The 21,090-nt window shown below is 45.8% G+C and overlaps 1 protein-coding gene across 2 annotated transcripts in view; it reads left to right on the top strand.

The window, feature by feature from the left end:
- The first annotated feature begins 4,825 nt into the window (after positions 1-4,825).
- The window catches only part of ASB2 (ankyrin repeat and SOCS box containing 2), a 39,668-nt gene continuing 23,403 nt past the window's right edge, over positions 4,826-21,090 (top strand). Inside the window, exons 1-4 of one of the 2 annotated variants that reach the window (XM_054828442.1) lie at positions 4,827-4,958; positions 10,853-11,260; positions 17,392-17,657; positions 19,265-19,369. In XM_054828442.1, the coding sequence (XP_054684417.1) occupies positions 17,413-17,657; positions 19,265-19,369 (350 nt within the window). In that variant the 5' untranslated portion in view covers positions 4,827-4,958; positions 10,853-11,260; positions 17,392-17,412. Of the gene's footprint in view, positions 4,959-10,852; positions 11,261-17,391; positions 17,658-19,264; positions 19,370-21,090 lie in introns of both variants that reach the window. The other variant, XM_054828443.1, reaches the window with a different exon arrangement.

Below are 21,090 nucleotides of genomic sequence, written 5' to 3'. Positions count from 1 at the left end.
ATGGTCTTGAAATGTGCAAAACTAATGGGTATGTCTGGTATGTTGCTGATTCTTTTGAAGAGATACTCTATTGGAAAGAAACGCTGCCAACACATGTGGGAAGGACTGTGCCCCTTGGATCTTTCACACCATTTTGAGAAGGCTGATGGGCAAGTCAGCTCGATGTAGGCAGCTAGGGCAGCAGGTTTGGGCAGCAATTTAGATAAAGCAGGTCGATGCATGTATGTGTCAGAGCTCTGTGTTATGTAAATAGATACCATGGTGGTGGGCACATTACAGTTGAGGGATGGATTAGACTCACGCATGAGCAGCAGCTGCACATACTCAGTTTCCCAGATCTGTCCTAGGCTTTTCTGGGGCTGAGTCAACCAGTTGTGCACATATGTGTCACATTATGCATGGTGTTGTTCTGTCTTTTTACTTTTATTGTCTCCATATTATCTGCTATAAATCCTGATTTTGCAATGATGAATTATCTCACTGCCTTCTACAGTCTCCCTTCCCTGTGTTGTAAGACAGATTTAAATTCAATCAGTACCTACTGACATCATCCCAGTTTGTTTTTGTTTTCTGGGATGCCACCCTTAAAGGCACAGCACTAAATTTACAGATAGAGCTGGTTTACGTGTACAGGAAAGTTACTACTCAGTCATTCTTCCTTTTTATCCTAAATTAGAATCATAGAATCATTTAGGCTGGAAAAGACCTTTAAGATCATCGAGTCCAACCATTAACCTAGCACTGCCAAGTCCACCACTGAACCATGTTCCTAAGCGTCACATCTGCATGTATTTTAAATACGTCCATGGATGGTGACTCAATCACTTCCTTGGGCAGCCTGTTCCAATGCTTGATAACCCTTTTGGTGAAGAAATTGTTCCTCAGTCTAAACCTCCCCTGGAACAACTTGAGGCCGTTTCCTCTTGTCCTATCACTTGTTACTTGGGAGAAGAGACTGACACCTATTTTGTAAATTCTTTAGAAAAACTTCTGTTTCTGCAAATCTCCAACCAGCGTGTTCCCCATAAAGGTCTCTTCTTTTAAATTCCAGGGCATGGTGGGGTTTGAAATTAAGTCACCTACCTGTATCCACCCAACTGGGTCAGCAAAACATTTCTTGTGTTGTTCTGCAGCTGCAGCAAATACCTCATCTGAGATTGCTGGGGACCCCCCAGTCACTCATGATGGGTTGGGAGCGCAGTAGAGTCTTTCCCAACGCGCAGTGCTCTAGGCACTATGCCACATGTATTTTGATGACTTCTCCTGCAGAGGGAGGGAGAAGAGTTGGGGGAGAAAAGTTTTTAACAGCCTCTGCCTGCATCAACACAATCCAACCTCCTTTATTTTAATTATATCAAACTATGATTTGGAGCAATATCAATTTCAAGATGGATGCAAATCTCCTGCCAATGTCCGCTGAGCAGGGGGGAGCTGTGGGGAGCTGGATTCCCAGCCACAGCTGCAACCTCTGCTTCCCTGGCAGCCTCGGCTGTGTCCAGGCAGAGATGATGGGGCAGGTGATCACGGGCCTCGAGGATTGCCCTGGCAAATATTTCTTCTGCATGCCACTATGCAGAGATCTGCCCAGTCATGTTAACACCCTTATCTGGGCAAATGTCCCTTCCTTGCCACATGTAACACCTCGGGGAAAATTTCAGCCTGAAAGCTTCAAAATCAATTGCAAAAAATTCAGTATAATCTGTTCCCAGGATACCTCCAAAATACAAATGCTGCAAGCAGAGTTTGAGGGTTAGGGTTAGATTTCTTTGATTTTTCAAAAGCTGCTCGACTCGCTTGATGCTGTCTTTTTTTACACACAGTTCCCATCTTCACTTTGCATCTGTGTGTGCATGTGTGTATAGCTACTGCAGCATATGCAGACACACACAAATTTTATCTTTTATTTATCTTCCTCCAAACTGCAGTTCTCTCAGCAGTATTTTGTTTGATTTTCACAGCAAAGTGTGTTTTTCCTTTACAAAACAAGCAAAAGAGGTGCAGAGTCCCATGCTTATATCTGGGTTATGCCATTCTGGTTACATGTAATTGTAGATTTACTTTTATGTAATTTCTTCTGGTTCTTTGCTAATATGCATACTGTGCTGCTAAATTTATGATGATTTTTTTCCTGAGGGTGCTTAGCCAGTACAAAACTCTGACCTGACCACTCACAATGGTAAAGACACATACTTCCTAAGACAAACTCTTTTTTTTGCTTGCTCCAATTCAGCCTAACCATCTGCATAATGCAAGACTGATTTTTATATTTCGTTGATGCTGTGCTCAGACAGACTGGTGGACTCTGTGCACAAGTACGTCACCGGGTCCTTTCCAGGTCTATTTGCAATTGATGGAAAGCATCTGGAAGTAGATTTTTAGCTATGTGAAGGAATTCTTTTTCAGAAGAAAGCTGGAGAAAGCCTGCACCTTCTGCAGTATTTTCACCATCTACTCCCTTGCCATGCTAATTTGTACCTGGAATGGATATCTCAGGTAATGGACTTCACCCTCTTCACCCACATACAGCAGATTTCCAGTAAGATACCTGTACATGTGCGCATACACATGCAAAGAGAGCGAGTGCTTATTCATGTGTGTGTTTTGCATGACAGGAGGGTCAGAAGAGATGGTAAGTTTGTCATAAATAATAAAGTGTAACTACACTAGGGAAAGAAAAGGCTGGTAATGCCTGGTTGATCTATTCTTTCTTTGCATCTTTGTATGTGTTATTTCCAGTGTATTATGAGACCTAAGTGGGTTTTGACTGATTGTTTTGTCCTCACTTACTCCAGTGTGACTCCATCAGCTTCTCTGGTACTAAACCAATATACCTGAGCATTCCACTAAAGGAATATTGGTTGTCATTTGTTATACAGATGTGATGCAGAGCAGAAACAAACCAATCCTGAGGCCAAACATGTGGTATGGATTGTGGTTACAAAGATCAGTGATAAAGACAGCACCCTCCAATTACTCCAGTGGTTTCTGGTAAATCTTGCCTTTTTTTCCCCTTTTTTTTTAAAAAAAATATATATTTATTAATAAAATGATTATGAAACACTCCATTCCTATTCACATCCTGAGCAGTGAACCAATAGCCAGAGACATTTCATAACACTGGTGAAAATTTACACTATCAATCACTGTTTTGTGGTAGGAGTGTTTTGGCTCTTGCCAGGCACGAATGTGCCTAAGGCTCTGCTGGTGCCATGTGCTGCACAGGCTGCCCCGGTGAGTGTTCTGCCACCTTCACGAAGAGCTGCTGCCTGCAAAAGTGAAGTCTTGATGCATGTATGAGGCTTGAGATTTTTTTTTTTCTTTGACAATGTTTTAAAGCTAGCCACAGTTTCCTGTGCGACCCGAATTCAGTGTTCGCAGCATGCCCCGATGTCATTTCCACATGACTCTGTGTCAAAAGGTAGGTTGGTGCCTGCAGCCTTGCTTCCCCTAGTGCCTGGCTGACAGTGCCAGCAGCCGTCCGTGAGGGAGGTCCCTGCTCTTGGTGTTCAAAGCCACATGTGGGTCTCTGCTGGTACACAGTAAGAGGTTGTCAGAAGTTTGACAACAATAGCACAGAAATGTACTATTTGTGGCTCTGGGACGCGTTGCTCCAAAATGTCACGGAGATAAAGAATTTAGCAAGATTCAAATTTGGGTTCAGTGTTAAATGAAAATGGGACTGTTGAGAAGTAAATAATCAGAAAAATATTTGGAAAGGTTGCAAAGTGCCAAGTTTTGAAGATTTAAACCAGTCATGATTTTGCAGGACGTCTCTGAGGGGAACAATTTATCCTGCCAGAAGTTTCCTGCAAATGCTCCTAAACCACCACTGTCAGAGTCAGCCTATGGGGTCTATTTAAGCTGACTATTGGCTTGATAGATTTTTAGGTATTGAACAACAGAAAATAAGATTAAATCAGAGATTAATCCATGATATATAACTGTGACCACAACTAACACGACAGACATGATGTGCAGTTGTAGCAGAGAAAGCAAAACCATTTTCATGAAAAACAGAACATGCCAACCAAGAAATGACTCAGTCTTTGCAGCATTTCAATAAAAATATCTTTGACACTCTGCATGCACCCACCTACAGTCATATATAGTGTGAGTAGCTAAGATGTCTCAACTTGTCTCACAATCTCGGGTCAAAAGGAAATCACTCATTGAAGGAAAAAATGGTGCACATGACTGAAGCACTTTTGAAAGGCGTTGGGCTGGCATGCCCTCACAGCAAAGTGCTTTGGTATCTGGAGAGCAGGCACAAAGCGGATATATAGATTTCTCTACACTGTCATGGTACCATACCTCGCTCTGGTACCAAAAGACTGTCCCACCTGAGGGTGAGTGGTTTTTGGCTGAGGAGACCAGGCAGTATGATGTGGTCGATCATCCTGCCCCCGCACCCAGACCGAGCCTGCATGTGCTCCCATCAGCTCCCGGGCGACTGTCAGATATCAGCCCCCTCCATTTGGGCTGGACCAGCTTTAGCTTAGTGACCCGGGGAGCTGTTTGTATCCCATTTCTAATGCCTCAAAACAAAATCCTCTCTTTGCTCAGCTGCCACAGGAGCATCAGTTCCTCACACTTCCCCAGTGCTTGCTCAGCAGCACTGCACACTGCCTTGGTGCTCTCAGCGCACCCTGATGACAAGCTGATTTGCACATCACAGCTGTTGGCCCCTGATCACCAGCAGCATTCAGTATTTTCTGTCTCATCCCAGTGACCCTCCCTCTGTCACGCTGCAGCTCCAAGGACACGGGTGGACAGGGACCTTGTGCACCAGCTGAGGACCTATGAGGACGCTTCCGCAGGAAGGAGCCATGGAGGCTGCCAGCTCCTCGCATCAGAGGACAGCTCAGCATTGATGGCCATCACCCGCACGTGGCTGGAGCGCTGACAGCCCCACCATCCAAGGCCTGGTGAAAACACCCTAACCTTTCCTTATCAGCAAGGTGGGCCTAAAAAAATGCCAAAGGACAGAAGCACAGCAGCAGCTCAAATGGAAAAAATACATCCTGTTTATTGTTACAGCTCTCAGTAACATCAAGGCAGCTTGGCTGAAGTTCAGCTCTTTATTTCATCTGTACTTATTCTCATCTTATCTGTAAAGGTGTTAAACAGATTTTCGATCTCACTTTGTGGTTTTGACACTTGTATAACAGGTTGGGGTTTTTTCCTGTGCTCAGGTTTTCCCCGGAGCTATGATCTCCAAACACAGCTCAGGAAGCTAATGATGCTTAGTTTGGAGATCTGGGTCTCCCTGCCTCAGCCGTGCTGACTGGTGTCATCCAGACCTGTTGGAGCTGAGGAAACCATGTCTGGAGCAAGCTACTTCTTAACTGTGAAAGAATCTGTCCTCTTCTAGGCTTAGGGTGGGAGTTTTAACAGCCATTTAACTCTGCTCTTGAGGAATCAGAGAGATCTCACTTCGGTGGGAAAAACCTCTATAATTCTTTTCATAATTCCACTCTAATTTACCTATGCAAGTCCTTTTTTAAGATAATCTAGATGGTCATACATAAATTATTATGGGACAGTAATTACCACCTGATACAAAGAGGGAAGAAATACAGGGAAAGATCTTTTTTTCCTGTCTTCTTGCTTTTAGTGATGTCTCTTCCCTCAGTATACTTGTGACTCTTATTATTGCGCTGTCCGCTTACCAGCTTAGTAGATAGAGTCCAGAATCCTGCTGAATTAGGTAAGTGTATGGTTATTTTTAACCGAGCTGAACGTTACATGTTCGTATGGCATGTTGTGCAACAGATATACGCTGGTGTCATATGACATTCTGTCCAGACACTTGTCCTAAATTTAGATCTACATTTAACCTGAGAGATGTAGGGCAAATAATTAAATGTCAGCCCAGCAAAACAAACCTGTTGCATTGTGATTTGAACTTAAAGGAGGTATAAACCTCCGTTCCTCTCTCATGCATGCTCAAAGTGTTCAGTGCAGGACACTGAAGCTTTCTCAGTGGCGGTATAAAAGGAAAGTTCATTTTATCAGGGCTTCGGATATTGTATTTATTACATATGAATTTGACCACAAAACCAAAACAGCACTGGGTAAACAGAGATGATGTGCAATGTTCTTTAGCACAGGCTATTCTGGTTCTTTTGCTGTTCTTGACTGCACCACAACCAGTGATGTCCGAGGCTTGGCCATCTCATCAGGGGGAGCAGGCCAGCATAGCATGGCAGGAGTCCATGTGGATGGCAGCTTGTCCCCCTACTTTGAGTGTCTGAGCCTCATGGCAGCAAACCCACTTCCAGTTGGCATGGGCAGAAGCCACCTTCAGCATTCATCCCAAGCCAGGCTGGAGCCCATCTCTCAGGAACCAAAACCACCCACTTCTCCCTGGGACTGTGGGGCTCTGCCTTGCGACCCTGATAGCACCTGCTAGCCATAGTTTAACTCCAAGCATATAGAAAGTTGTAATTCTTTGAGCTTCATTGTGCTCAAAGTTATGGACATTTCTGCAAGCTGCTGAATTTAGGCAGAGGCATCTTTTGGTTTTCAGGGACTGTTTATCTGTGGCAATAGTAACAAAAGACAGATCCGTATCTGGAAAGCCTGTTGTTCTCATGTCACTGAAGGAAGGGAAGGAGAGCAATGCAACAGGTCTTACTGCCTACAGCAGGCAGAACAGTTAGAAACAAATCTAGTCTTAAAGGAATTAGAGGATACCAGAAAAATGCATCAAAAGAGACTTTTTTCATAAACCAGCCTAAGGGATCGAATGGAGAGGTAAACACCCATTGTTCATTTCCAAAGACTGCTTTAAAAAACCTGTGGAAAGGTTGTTTCCCATCAAAGTCAATTTCACGTTTCCATCATTGCCGTTTTGGAGTTGGTTTTTCCCAGGACATTTGCTCTTCACAGCAGCTTGTGTCTCTTGTTGCCATTCTCACCCTCCTGCTCCCCTGCAAGAGCCTTGGAGCAATGGGGTTGCAGCAACATCTCTGAATTTTGTGGATTTTTTAAAGGTCAAGAAAAAGACAAGTCTTTCATTAGAATTCTTACTAACATACATTATAACATAAGATAAATTATATTTGCCCAGCAAAGAGTAACTAAAAGATAATGTTTATGCTTTCCCTCTTTCTCCAAGGAACATGTATTTGTTTATATAGTCTTTGGGTTGTGTTCACTTCGTATTAGCATTTCATGTTCCCTCTGACTGATTCCTCTTTCAGTTTGAGTCAGTGGATGTGACCTTATGATGACATTTGCAGAGAGGCAGTAGCTGCAGTAGCTACACGCTCTTCCGAAGCTCACTGGCAGGGCAGGTCTGGGCTGAGTCATCAGATACCTGAAATGGGGCTTAGGACCCTGGATGCTGGGTGTTCCCCTTTGCACTCATGTCATCATTCCAGAGGAGTGAGGACTCCATTTTGTTTGTATCTGAAAGGTAAAAATTTTCTGTGAGGAGCCGCTGCACAGAGGTGGAAGTTGCACACTGAGTTGAAGTCCACCCTGACTCAGGGCGGGGGGTGGGGGGGGGGAGGTGGAGTCAGGAACCATTAGTGTGGGATAAATTGCTCCAGAAAGGGGAATTATGTTCTGAGTAGAGTGATCTCAAAACACCTACTTCTGTGCAGCACTGAAGCATTTAGGCAGCAGAGTCAGCAAGAAGTAATGTATATTGTATTCCCTACCCCAGGCATGTGTGACATCCCGCACCTTTTCCCATACAAGTGCCTCTGGCTCCTCGCCTCTCAGGGTACTGGGGCCAAAGCAGTCATTAGTTCTTGCAAAGGAAATTGAAACCATCTTCCCCTGTGGGAGTTTCTATCTTCTTGTTATTCGAACACGAGTTGTATAGCAGGAGGCACAGGAGGATTGCTTCTGGTTCTGGTGTTTGCATTTAATCTTTGGGAGTGTCTCATGGAAGCACAGCACGGCAGCGCTGAATGCAAAGCTCTGCTCACTGGAGTATGATTGCAAAAGGTACAGAGATGTGTGCCCTAGGTCTATGCTCTCAGTGAAATATGCCAGCCAAAACCTCTTGCTGTCTTTCTACAGTAAAAAGTTCAGACAAGATATAAGTAACAAGGGAACAGTTCCAGGTAATTGGTGCACAAAGCAGTATGCTGTTCTGTGGCAAAGTATTATGAGGATTTTCTGTCCAGGGACTGTTACTGTCACAACTCATCAGTATTTTCTTCTTTTCAGAATAACCACCCATGAGCCAAGTGTTTGGGTGCAGTAGAGTTACTCATCACTGGTAGTTGTAGGCTATGGACAAGAATACAGTTTGTGCTAATGTCCATTCTGACCTGCATTTCATCACGTGATGGCACATCTGTGGCAGCTCTGCACGCAGAATGAGTCTGTAACAAGCTCATCGGTCTCCCAGGATGCACAAATGAATTTGTTTTTTCATCAGCCTCAGCTACCTGATTCAGTCTTGTCTTAAAACAGAAAAGCACTTAGTGGAGCTGAAGGGCTACTTAAGAGACTCTGAACAAACCCCAAAGTTAAGGAAATGTGCTTTCCTAACGTGACTTCTGCTGGCTATTTTGAGGGAACATGAAGAATAAAGCAAATCTTGCCGTTTATTTTTCCATTTGTGATTTTCATGTGGTCATCCTTCTTTGTCTTCTCTCAGGTTCAAATCTCTTTTATGGTGTCCTGTTTGTAAGACCCTAGCTGACTCCCCCATCAGCATGAGTTGGCTATTTCCATCATTTTATATTTAAAGAGAAAGCAAACAGATCTAATATGCAGTGTCTGCGTTTGAACTCTGTCCCAGAAATGGTGTGAATTTATCTATTTATTTTTGCAGGTGACATTTTGTAATCTCTTGGAATGTCTTGGGGTTAAGCTGAAAATGCAGATCCATAACTGTGCGAGCCCCAGGAGAAATATTAACAAATCTGATGCAATGCTAGTAAATCTTAATGATTGTTATTATTATGCTTTGGATGTGTTGTAATAAAGCCACCACATAATTTTATTGGGAAAAAAATCAACCCCCAAATGTATGATTTCATTCCTGTGTAGTAATATTTCTGTAATTAATATTTCAAACTTCTATAAGGTCTTCCTCTGAGGATACCAAAGTATTTCAAAGACACTAATTAAATAAGGTCTTATTTGGCAATCTCTATCCATATAAGTAGTCTTGGCTTTCCATCTGCAAGGAATTTTGGACTTTTCTCTAAAGTTAATGTGTTTAATTATTTCCACTTCACTAATGCAGAAAATGAGACACAGAGGAGTTAAATGATTTACTCAAGACAAAAGAGAGAGTTAGTGGTATCTGAAAATAGATCTTCTGAAGCAGTCCTGCACTCTTACTGGAAAATGGTGCAGCAGAATTCATAGGAGCTCCAAATACATTGAAGGGGTGCGTGGGGCTTTGCAAGGAAACCCAGGTACGTGAGAGGGAAGGGAACTGCAGTCACTTGGTGTGAATGGCATTGGGAGCCGCCTGCAACATTCATAGCTGATGAGACCTTGCGCCCCAATATCTTTTTTATAATCAAAAAGTCCATCCTGGAAGACGTAGGCACCCTATCCTCTGCCAAACATGAATCTGCATCATGATATCGGCATTTTTCCTTGAGTTCAGTGGGACATCAAGCTGGCCATCAGAGTGCCAAGGGTGTGGATCCCATGAGAGACTGCCGAAAGGCAAGCAGAAGTGTTAAATGTGGGAGATACTCACTCTTGGGTTTAAGCCAAGGTTGGTTGCAATCTTAAAGTAATATCAGGGAAAAAAAGTGCTGGGTGTTGTTTAAAAGTCACAGAGGGTTGGCTGACATGTTTTCGGGGGCTAAGAGTTTCACACCCTCTTGGTGACGACATCCAGGACTTCTTTGCCTGCCACAGTAACTGCTGAATGTCCTTAACTTTGGACAAAACAACAGCCCTAGCACTATTTATGAGGTGCAGATGGTTTTGCGGGCAGCAGAGAAGGTGGACGTGTCAGTGGCCATCCCGTCATGCTGCAGCAAGTCGGATTGAGGAGCAAGCATGGAGAGGGAATGATGCTGGTCATGAAAGACTCTAAAAGTAAGTTGGGAGGGATCACCTATTAGTGGATGTTATGGTCTTGCTAAATTTGTCCCTTTTAAGATTGCTCTTGTAAAGCCTTAGGCAGGGGTGTTTATGCACTGACAGGGTGAGTACAGCTAGCCTGAGGCTCGACAAGGAACTCGGAAAGGAAACCAGACCCATTGCAATCTAGGCTTGATTCTCTTTTATGCAATGTTTTGCCATGGGAATCAGTGAAGCAGGAGCTGAAGGAAAAAGTATAGGCATCATTTCGATACTGTATTATACTGTTTCACTTTATTCGTTGTATTAGCTGGACAAATACATAGAAACCTGCCCAAACTGAGTATTATCCTCATGTCCTGGCTAATCCATCAGTGACAATTCTCCTGTATGTGTCTGACTGTTTTCTTCTAGCTCATCCCTGGGTCAGAGCTCTCTCTCCCTCGGCCAGCTTGCCCTCTGCCAGATGTGGGGAAGATGGCTACCCTGTCACATTTATGGCCTCAAGGAGTCTGAGAGAGGGTCTGCCGTTCACATTTACGTGGTACGACAGCAGTTCTTTTCCAGTAGTAAGCTCTTAAAAATACTACTTGGAACAGTTTCACATCTGCTTTTGTCATCTTTTGGAATCCCGAAGTCTCAAACTTGCAGCTTTAAAAATATACGAACCACTTTAAAACTTCAATAAATACCCACGTAATGTTTGCCTGTTTTGTTTAACAAGCAGCAGCTTAAAGAAAAGTAAATTGAGCTCCCTGCTCCCCAAGTAAATAAAACTCTCCAGGACAACATTTTTTACTTCAAAATTATAAGGCAATTTTTCTTTTTTTCTCTTTAGGTTCCAGAAACATGTCCATATATGGTCTACTTGTCAGGGACAATAAATAATGACGTAATAGAAAGGTCAACTTTGTGTCATTTAGCTACAGGATGCTTGATGAAGTGAAGTTCTTCAGATAATGCAACAAAGAAGAACTTTAGGATGGGCAAAAGTTTCTGCCGTGCATCTTCAAACAGGAAATCTGAGATTCAGAACAACTTATATTTTGGCTTGTATTTGCTGATCATGGGGTGATCCAGAAATAAACTCCAGGCTTCAAAGTGAGAGCATTTCAAAGCTGTCCTGCAGTTGATCGAAACATCCAGGCAAAGCAGGGAGATGAATACCAGCAAGGATTTTCTGAATTAAGACTTAATCAAGGACCATTTCAACAGTATTATTACCCTTTTATTTCAGAACAAAAAGGTAATGCAAATATGCATGTTTTGAACTTACTTTTCATTTTCAATCTGTCAGTTTGCTATGTCTATGCAAATATTTATTCCTATAGCAGTTTGTAACCTAACACGCTAACATAGTCTTGGGAGCTTTTGTGGTTTGCTTTTTGGTTTTGGTTTTTGGGGTTTTTTTTCCAATAAGCCATAAAACACTCACTGTTGTTAAGCAGAACTATAGTTCTGCCACTTCCTTATTCTTCTTTTACTTGCAGGTGATGCTTGTATCTTTGTCCCTAGAATAGCTTGCTCAGAAATAGTGGTTGTTGTGACAATGTGCTAAGGTGCACCGTAGCATGCAAAGCACAGTGTGAAGGAAAAAAAATTACATCAGCAAATGATTTATTTATTATTAAAAAATTCCTGTTGGTTTGACACTAACATTGGACTGATTGCTGTGTGAATTAATACTTTCTGAGAAGAAATAAAAGCTTGCAGGTGTATGCATTTTCAGTAAAGAATTTGCACTGAGTCATCATTTGATGGCATCGTAACATATGCCAGACTGATAGGTGACCTGTTTTGACAGCTGGGGCTGGACGAGGGGATTTGTTTGCTTGGAGGATTCTTTTGGGAAGCCTGGCTTTGCTCCTTCAGCACTGGGCTAGAACTTGAGTGGTTTGCATAAGCTGTCATTATAAAATATATTTGCTTGTTGCCGCAGCTGGACAACATGAGGTGTCATTCTTCTAACGCCCCAGCTCTGGCAGAACTGATGGGCACTGAAAATATTTCTGTTTTAAAAAAATCATTTGCTTCCCAGCAGTAGTTATCCAAGACAATATTCTCTGAGAACTGCAAAGATTTATCTGAAATAAAGCAAAAATACAGCAAAAATGTGAGTACTTAAGTGCTGCAAATTGGTCTGGTTTCCATTGCCAGCAGCGGATCTGGCCTGAAAGGTGCCGCAGTAAGAGCTAAAGTGGAGGCTTGGTTTACTGTGAAGACTTCCAGCCGTGTTTACCTTCCCCCTGTACGCGTTCCTGCTGCTTTCAGAAGTAAAGGCAAACACATGGAAAGGCAAACACGTATCTGCAGAAGCTGGGGCTCAATTGTTCTTTGCAAAAGGCAAAACAAGCAAGCTGCTCCTCTTCTCTCTCTTTTTGCAGCCTCCAAAGACTTGTTTTTGTTTTTAGAAATGTGGTTTATCTCACCCTGAGCCATAAATACTGAGGTCCTGTATTGAGTTACAAGCTGACTGGGGTAAACTCAGTGCAAAGGCAGGCGAAGTCCCTGGCTCTGCTCCCTTAATGACCTTGTCACTCACCTGCCACCCTTCTCTGACAGCAATAAGTAATTCTGCTGCCTGGGATCTATTGAGGGAGGACAGGCAGCCTTGCTAAGCTTTTCTTTAAGGAAGTGCTATCAATGGGGACCAGTTGTTTCAGATGCTAATGGTTTTGAATAGCACAGTTCTGCATGTTCAAAGCCAGCTGTAATCCTTGTTGTTTTTTTATGTTGCATCAGGGATCAGAGGCCCATTTTCCCAAATGCTGTATGCTGACAGAGCTTGTAGTCCAAATATAATAGCCACCTAATTATGTTTGTCTGTGGCTTTTGTCATAATGTGAGTGGTTACTAGTAGTCACCCCGGTGAGTAGTACCTGTGGTTTCAGAGATCTGCCAGGTACAGCTGCTCATTAACGCAGGACGGAGCATCACCGCCTGGCCCTGGCACAGGCATTTCATTTCTAACCTTGCCTTCTGGTGGCTGGATGCACTAAGTTACCTCTGTATGGCACAGGCCTCGTTTCCACATCTAAATAAACAAAGTCTCACTGAAATCGGGATGGCAAAATTAAGAATGGGGATCAGGTCCTACATGGAAACGATGATAAATTCAGATCCAGAAGATCTTGTCAGACTGAGCTATTAAATGGCAGCACAGGCAGCAGTATCCTAACGTGTGTGTCTGCCAAGGGGGATCACAAATGAAGCCATTCAGACCCGAAGGCAAAGGAATAAGGAATAATAAGGGCACTATACTCACAGCTTTAAAAATCAAGTTCTGCTCTTACAGCACGTGCAGTGCTGTGTGCTACCCACTTGCGAGGACAGGTTCTTGGGCTGCCTGAGAAATGCAGGGGACACCCAGACATTAAAACCCCTGCCAAAAACCTGAACTTAGGGTGAACAGTAAACCCAGCATTTAACTTACAAATCTGATTCCAATACTGTAAACCTGCAGTAAGCAGAGTTCGAGCAAGCAAATAGATTCAAGCTGCATTTAGAAAGACCACTTTGGTCAGATCTTACTTATCCAAACTGGTTCAACCATTCCTAGCAACAAAGACTGATTTTTTTTTTTTTCACACCTTCATTACAGAAGGTGGAAAATATTTCTTATAGTGCATTAGTCTAATGGGCTTTCATAAGGCCATGGTTGGTGGTTCACCACTGGCCTCAGACAGGGTTACCTTAGCCCTGCTGTGTCAGCTGAGCCAGGGCAGGTCTGGAGAGCTGCAGCAGCACCAGGTGATGCCACCAAGCTCAGCCGCAGTGAAAGAACGTTAAACTGAGTCAGGCCGCGTTGCATTAGCCTCCAGCTGAGGGCACGCGCTTGTCCTGTTAATGAAGCTCAGCTGGCTCACTGTGACTCGTTACAGAAATAACTCAAACCTGTCCCTGAGCCCTGTGGCTTAGTAGCTTCAAACAAAAGCATTTCCAGGTGGAAGGGGAGGGGGGTGGTTCTGTTCTGCTCGGGGCTGTTGTACAAGGACCTGTAAGAAGGGGGTATGTGTTGTACCTCCTGCCAAATTCAGACACACCATGCAGGTCAGTCTGAGCAAGGGGAGACAGGTAGAGGGATGCAAGAATGGCTTCAAGCCCAACTGGAACCATCTCTGCTAGAGGTCAGGACAGCCAAGGCTGTTCCTGGCTGTCAGGATGGGCCCAAAAGCTCCTGCAGCCCTAGGATGTGACCTTCATACTGTCATTGGGGTTGTGCCAGGTAGATGAGCAGAACAGAAAGCTTTCTCTAGTTTGGGCCCCACGACATTTCTTCCTGCAGGATGAGTCAGTGGCAGGAGCTGCAGCCAGCACTGTTGTTTCTGCACTCCGTGGGACTCCTGTCAAAATATTAAGATTAGCAAGGATCACCAACATGCAGGGGAGGTTCTCCTTTTTCTCTGTGAGTGGGTGGGACCCAGTTAACCCATAGAAAGAATAAGAGGATGAAATAGGAATGATCCCCAAACTCAAAATCTTCCTTTTCCCTCCCTGTGCCTCAACAAGGCATGAAAGAGAAGGAGGAGGGAGAGGAAGATGTCCAGAAATGGCCTTTATACGTAGATCCATTGGGGATTTAGGGAGGCACCTAAATCAGTTGGCCCCTCTGTGCTGGGGTGCAGAGTTGCATTTAGCAGTGGTCTCCTCAAAGCCCTGACTGCCAAGAAAGAGACTCCAACACCCAGCTCAGAAGCACGGTGAGGCTGGACCCACTGTTGGCTCTGCCTCCTGTGCTGTCAGGATGCTGGTGGTGGGGTGGAGGAGGATAAGAAGAGGCATCTGTGCCCAATGCTCCACTGGTGCAGGTTGCCTCCAGAGAGGAGCACTTTCATCTCCACTCTTGCCTCCTCTAAAGAGTCATTGTGCATCACCTCCATTACAAGCTTATGATCATATCCTGCCTTCTCCACTGACTGTGTAGTTCAGATCTCTGAGTCACCATCAGGGCCAGGTCCCTACATTTGTCCCTCCATTTAGGCATTGCAGTGCCGGACACTGCAGACAAGCCCTCCGACTCCAGCCCGTGGGTTCCGCAGATCCGCAGCACACCAGTTACTAAGTGAGTACCTAGGCTGACGGACTATGAAAGTGCTGCCCAGCATGCCAGGAGTTGAGCAAACCAAGCAGCAGCAGAAGCTGCTGGGAAAACAAAGCTGTGTCATGGTTCTTGGCCAGCCACGGGCTGGAGCACAGCCAAGGACAGGTACCGGAGCAGCCAGGGCACGGGGCGGGCAGCAGCTCCGTACAGGAGCTATCAGCAGTTTGATGCCTGGGCTTGGTTCCTTGGGACAGCGAGGGCCACAGCAGAGCTGAGGCACACCAGCTCTTACTGCAGAAGGTAACCAGCAGCAGCCATGAGAGATCTGGCTGAAAATAAAAAAAAAAGAAAACCCAACAAAATTGAGTTGCATTATTTATAGCAACAGAAGGTTTTATTTTGGCAGTTTTCATGGCTGTAAAATACATCCTTCATTGTTAAAAGTCATAATGTCAGTTTGAAATCTGCTGGGCTTCCCTTTACCCTGAACTCTTCCCACTTCTTCTGGGGTGTGCTTGGAGTCTGAGGTGGCTGTTGATGTGGGAGATATCACCATTTCTGAAGTGAAAACTTAAATCCAAGATTTTATGTTATTTATGGCTTGATTCAAGCTCTTGCAATTTCTTAAAACTGTATTAGTTTGTTGGGGTTTTTTTTTAATTATGGTTAAAGAAACAAACACGAGTGCCTCGACATGCATAGATACGGCTCTCGCCATTTGGGGAGCTACCATTTCCTCCATGTCAGGACTGCCTCTGGGCCACACATGCAGCAGCAAGGACTGCTAGAGCAGGCCAGTCTCCTGGCGTGAGGCTCGTGGCCTGCTGGACCCCGCTGCCATCGACGTGGGTGTGAGTCCCCGGGAAGCCAGGCTGCCCTGGCAATCGGTGAGCTGGGGGCAGAGCCCCAGCCTGACGGAGGGAGCAGCCGCGTGGGGACAGGGAGCCGAAGGCTTCGCTGCCAGCGGTGCCCGGTGTGGCGGGAGGCAGGTCCTGAGCAGCAGGAGGCTGGGTGGCTCTGCCAGGGGGCCCAGCTCAGCAGGACCCATGGCCGGGCAGGGCAGGGCTGTGGGGAGCTGGAGACTGGCCCTGCTGTGGCACCGCTGGGGCAGGGACTGGCAGCCCCAGGGTGGGCAGCAGGCAGCTCTGTCGGCAACCATGCTGGTGCACTCAGCCAGCCCCTTGCCTCTCTGTGCCTTGGGGAAATGGCTCCGCAGTACCTTTCTGCTGGCTCCCTGTCCTCCCCTGCCCTGTCCATAGGCATCTTGTACCCATTGCTCCTTGTCCCACCATTCTCCATTATTTTACACAGTTCTCGCTTACTTATGTGCTTATAAAAAGCAAACCTATTACCCCTTGGCTGTCATCTTCTTAAAAGAGGCAAGCTATTTCATCTGCTCCCATGAAATAAGCCCTTGGCTCTTGAACACTGGTAGCCAGAGTGCTCTCTGGCATCCAGATGAGATCCTGCTAGAGTACTGAACCATTCATGGCATTAGTACTTCCCTATCACTGCTGGAAATACCGCAGTATTTTGGATTGTCTTTGCCTTTTCTGAGTTCGCACTGCAGTGATGGTTCACAGTCATTCGCTAATTGCTGTGTGCCCTGATGTTTCCCCCTTCTCTCATTTCCAGTTCTCAACCACCAGTTTTTAAAAGAGAGTCTGACCATAAGTCTTAAAGCTCGTGACATTGAACTTCATTCTGTGAAAAGCAAAAAATCAGAAGTGAAACTGAGCGGTGTCCCATTGCTCTCCTAGCTAAGTGAAACAAAGAAAGTAACTTCAAAGAATAGCTTTGCATGTTGCTTGAGAGATCTCCAAATAAGGTGGAAAAAATTACTCCGTGAAGTCTCTTTACAGTTCGTGGTGGAGAACCTGCCCTTGCAGAAAAGCAGCAAACAGACAGACAAAACTCTTCCCTTAGTTTTTCGCAATTAGAGCAAGAAATAAAACACACACACAAAAAAACCCCAAACCAAAACAAAAAGACATGTCCACTGGCTGTATCTCTTTAATCTTACGGGGATTTCCTTTACCTATTTTTCTCTTGAGCTGTGGTAACCAGAGTAAGTAGATAAAAACCTGCCTTGCTTGCAGCAGCTCCCTTCCCTTTTTAAAACACCAGCTAAATCAGTTACTTCTGTGTGATAGAAAGGAGTTAGTTCATTAAGTTTACATGCAGATTTTAGCTGATAATGTTGTCTCCCTGGTGAAGGATTTCTGAAGCATTTTCTGGTCAGTCTAATCAAGAGGCAGAGCTGAACAAAAGCACAAGATAGTTGAGTTTCTTTCTTTTGTTTTCCATATTTTGATGATCACAATTTCCTTTTACAGGAAAGCAAAAAAAAATAAAAAATGGCTACAACGGCAGCAAATACTCAAAGACAAACGATAGGCTGCGAGGAATACAGTCTGTACAGTAGCTTGAGTGAAGATGAGCTTATAAAGATGGCCATCCAGCAGAGCTTGGAAGAGGACCCCGCGGGTCAGTCGGCGGCCCAGAGCCACCAGAAGTCGATGGTGGCGGGTCCCAGCGAGGCGGCCACCCCGAGCCATGCCAGCAGCCACAACCCGCCCTACCACATCTACCCGTGGCAAAGGTGAGCGAGCGCCTGCCTGAGCTGCGCCATCCCAACAAACACCCTGCCTGGGAAGAGCAAAACAGCTTCCCCTGTCTAAACACATGCTTTCTAATTAGCTTTACCGAGCGGCTGCTCTGCGAGTCTGTCATTAGTTTGAAAGCAGGAGTCTGCTATAAATCCAATGAGGTCAACAATTTACGCCCTCACAATGAAATGAGAATTTGCTTGCTGTTGTCTGTTTTAAGCAACAAATAAAATAAGAAAAGGGGCGCTGGTACAAGCTCTCCTGAACAAAAGAAAGCCTGCTGAAGCCAGCAGCTCCTTTCTCCCGTGGGCGCACGCTGCACGCCAGGCTTAGGTTTCGCCAGAGAGGGAGCACAGCATTTGTTATGGGAAAACATAGGAGACAGGCCAAAAACAGGCATATAAAACAGTATGAGCTGGCTACCTTTTAGATACTGCAGACTTTAAAGGATGCAGCTATTTCAAACCAGAGTCTGACCTCAAGCACGTCGCTCTCAGCCAAGAGAGAGCCAAGAGCAGCTCCGGACACCAAAGCGTGGAGGCACCCCCCTCCCCTGCGATGCTGGGCTGTGGGTTGCAGAGACCTGCTGACAGTTTCCAAACCAGCCATTGTTCTCCTTTCATTTTATAAAAGGCAGATTTCTCAAGGGGAAGGGGGAAGAGGTTACAAAGTCAGCCAAAACCCAAAGAAGATAGAAAAATATCCTTTAAAACTAATTTTTTTAATAAACTGGGAGTAACTGAGGTTTTGTTCCTCCTTCTTTCTCTTAACTCCACTATCCTCTGATACCTCACTCGTTACCACCTGTGATTGTTTGGTTTCCAAGGCTGGGAAACTGGGGACAATTTGATGAGCAGTAAGTGCGTTTCATAGCTGAGGAATCAGGATGCTGTACAGCAGGCAGTCCTGCTCCCATCAAAGGTCATGGCTTCTCGGCGTCATTACCATGCACTTGCACTGTCAGCTCTGCCATGGGGACCCAATGCAGGGGAGAATAAGGGCTTCCCTGGCCGTTTGGTCCTGTCCACCTCGGGGGTCCTTCGGCACCTGCTATTTTGGCAAAAGGCAGCATCTGCAGTTCTGTGCATTAACCTGCCCTGCCTTTGCCTCAGCCCAGCAGCTTTTGACCTCCCACCGGAGGGAAAAACTTCACAGCTTGTAGCTCCGGATCTGTAGCATTGCTGAACTCTTCTGCTGCCTTGGAGAGCCGGGCTGGAAATGGAGCCAGCACCCGGGTGCCTTGGGTCCTCCTCCGCCCCCGCCTCCAACCTGCTTGCGTAGCACTTCAGAGGTGATGAACGTCACCTCGCCTCGTGCCTGCTTCCTGTGCAGTGGTGGTAGGGTTAACCTCACTGTTGTCTTATATGGTCATTTGAATCCCCTGACGCTTCCTCAGAGGGCCAAAAATAATCTCGAGCCGAGCAAGCAGCTGAATCCAGCACAGAGCAAGCTGTGGCCATCTGCTTTTATTCAAAGTCCTGACCGGCAGGCTTTCTCACTCCGTCTCTGTGGATGTGTGTCTCTGTTTCTGCCTCAACATGACCTGTTTCTCCTATTCGGAGTATTTCTCTTTATTTCATTCATGTCATCGCCACTCCAGATTAGCGACCCAGCCGAGAGGCCGTGCTCAGCCATCCAGCTCAGGGGGAGCCTGGGGGGTCAGGCGAAGGTACGATGGCAGCCTGTTCAGCACATCCCAGCCCATGTAAGTGCCTCCCTCTCCTGCTTTCCCCCCGCGGTCAAAATAAGCCTTACTACCCGCTTTCCCCCTGAGCCAGCTCTTCTGGGTAGCAATGGTGTCTGGTGGGGGGAAATGGTGGTGTTCATCTGGAGGAGTTCATGAACTGCTTAGAGGGGTCTTGCTGATACCTGCACCGCACCCTCGCTGCATTCCCGCTCTTCCTTCCGACTTCCCAGGTGCCACGAACCATGCACAGGCTCTTGCAGGTCACCCACCTCGAACCTCCCTTCTTCTCTTCTCCCCCTCCATCCCTCTCTATCCCTCCAGTGCACGTGTCCTGGGGACTCTGGGTCATTCAGTAGCTCTGGGGTGACAAGGACAGCAGGGAAGGGATGCCTGTGCTGTGGTTTATTTATATAGGCTGGCTCCCATGTCAACACAGTAGATGAGGCAGGCAGGTGCTGATAGTAACTGCATTGGAATTAAGTTCATGGTTCAACTGTGGGGAACAGTGGGAAAACCAAACATTTTATTGTAGTATATAAACAGGGTGAGAAAGTCTGGTCCTTCAAAGTAAATATTTTATAAATGCTCCCAAGATGTTGTGCCTGTTCCCAGCAATACCTGCACTGTCCTGCCACACCGAGGAGGGCTGCTGGGGAGCTGTACCACATCTTACCTGCCCAAGGGGGAAACCAGCTTGACTGACTTTGATCCTCCTGGCCATGCTTTGCTGTTGGCAGAGACTGTAAATAAGATTAGGGGAACACAGTCATGATTGAGGAAAGCAGACAGGCAAAGGAGTGGCCCAAGCTCTGCCTGTGCGTAGTGGAAACGTCTGGACCATGATGGGTTTATTACAGCTCTGCAGGGCAGAGTAGATGTAGTCACCTGCCTTTATTAGATGAAGAGGAGAAAGTGTTGTAGGCAGCACTTCTCTGTGTCCTGCAGAAAACTCTTCCCTGCCCTTTTTATCTACCCAGTTCAAATCCACTTTGTTTTATCCATCTTACAAGTCCCTCCCTGGATGCACGGTTGCAGTGACTACCCCTCCACCACTCTTCTTCCTTTTGTCTCTCACCCAGCTCTACAGTATCCCCCACCTCACCCTGCACCCTGGCTGATCCAGGCTCTGTCCCCATCCCTCCACTGACATTGCCCTCCCTGACATATGTAAAAACCTCTTTCTGCTGAAACATGGAGCCTCCCTCATCCCTTGTCACCTGCCAGCATCTCTTGGTCACACTGGCATCCTCTCATTAGGTGCTCTGCACACCTTGCATGCCTCTCTCCTGCTCTGGGTGTGATGACTGGAGGGCAGGCTTTTCTTCTGCATCACATAGGTCAATAGAATTCAGTCCACAAGGAAGGCTGGGATAAAGCTGATAAGCTAGCCCTCTTCTGCTGCCAGGTGAGAGCAAAACTGGGGCTGGGAAACCATAAGAGAGCATGATGGCATGACTGTTTTATAGCCCTGATCTCAGAGCCAGGAAGGGATGATAGTTGGCTTCACCTGGGGAGATGTTGTTCCTTCATGCTGCCTGTGTCTCGTCAGGCTGCCAGGAAAAGAAGGAGCTTCCTGAACCCTTCTGTGCTCCACTGAACCTCTTCTGTTGCGCTCAGAATTGACTGCACCATGCATCTCTTCTGCAAGGAGTATTTATTATCTTGACTACTAGTCTTTGAAATGCAGTAATTCTTTTGATTCACCTATAAGGTTAAGATTTCATCAGATCTTCAGGCTT

This window comes from Grus americana, chromosome 5 (genome assembly GCF_028858705.1).
Source record: "Grus americana isolate bGruAme1 chromosome 5, bGruAme1.mat, whole genome shotgun sequence".
Classification (NCBI taxonomy): Eukaryota; Metazoa; Chordata; class Aves; order Gruiformes; family Gruidae; genus Grus; species Grus americana.
The sequence above is the reverse complement of the archived record's forward strand: the minus strand, read 5'-3'. Positions and strand labels throughout refer to the sequence as shown.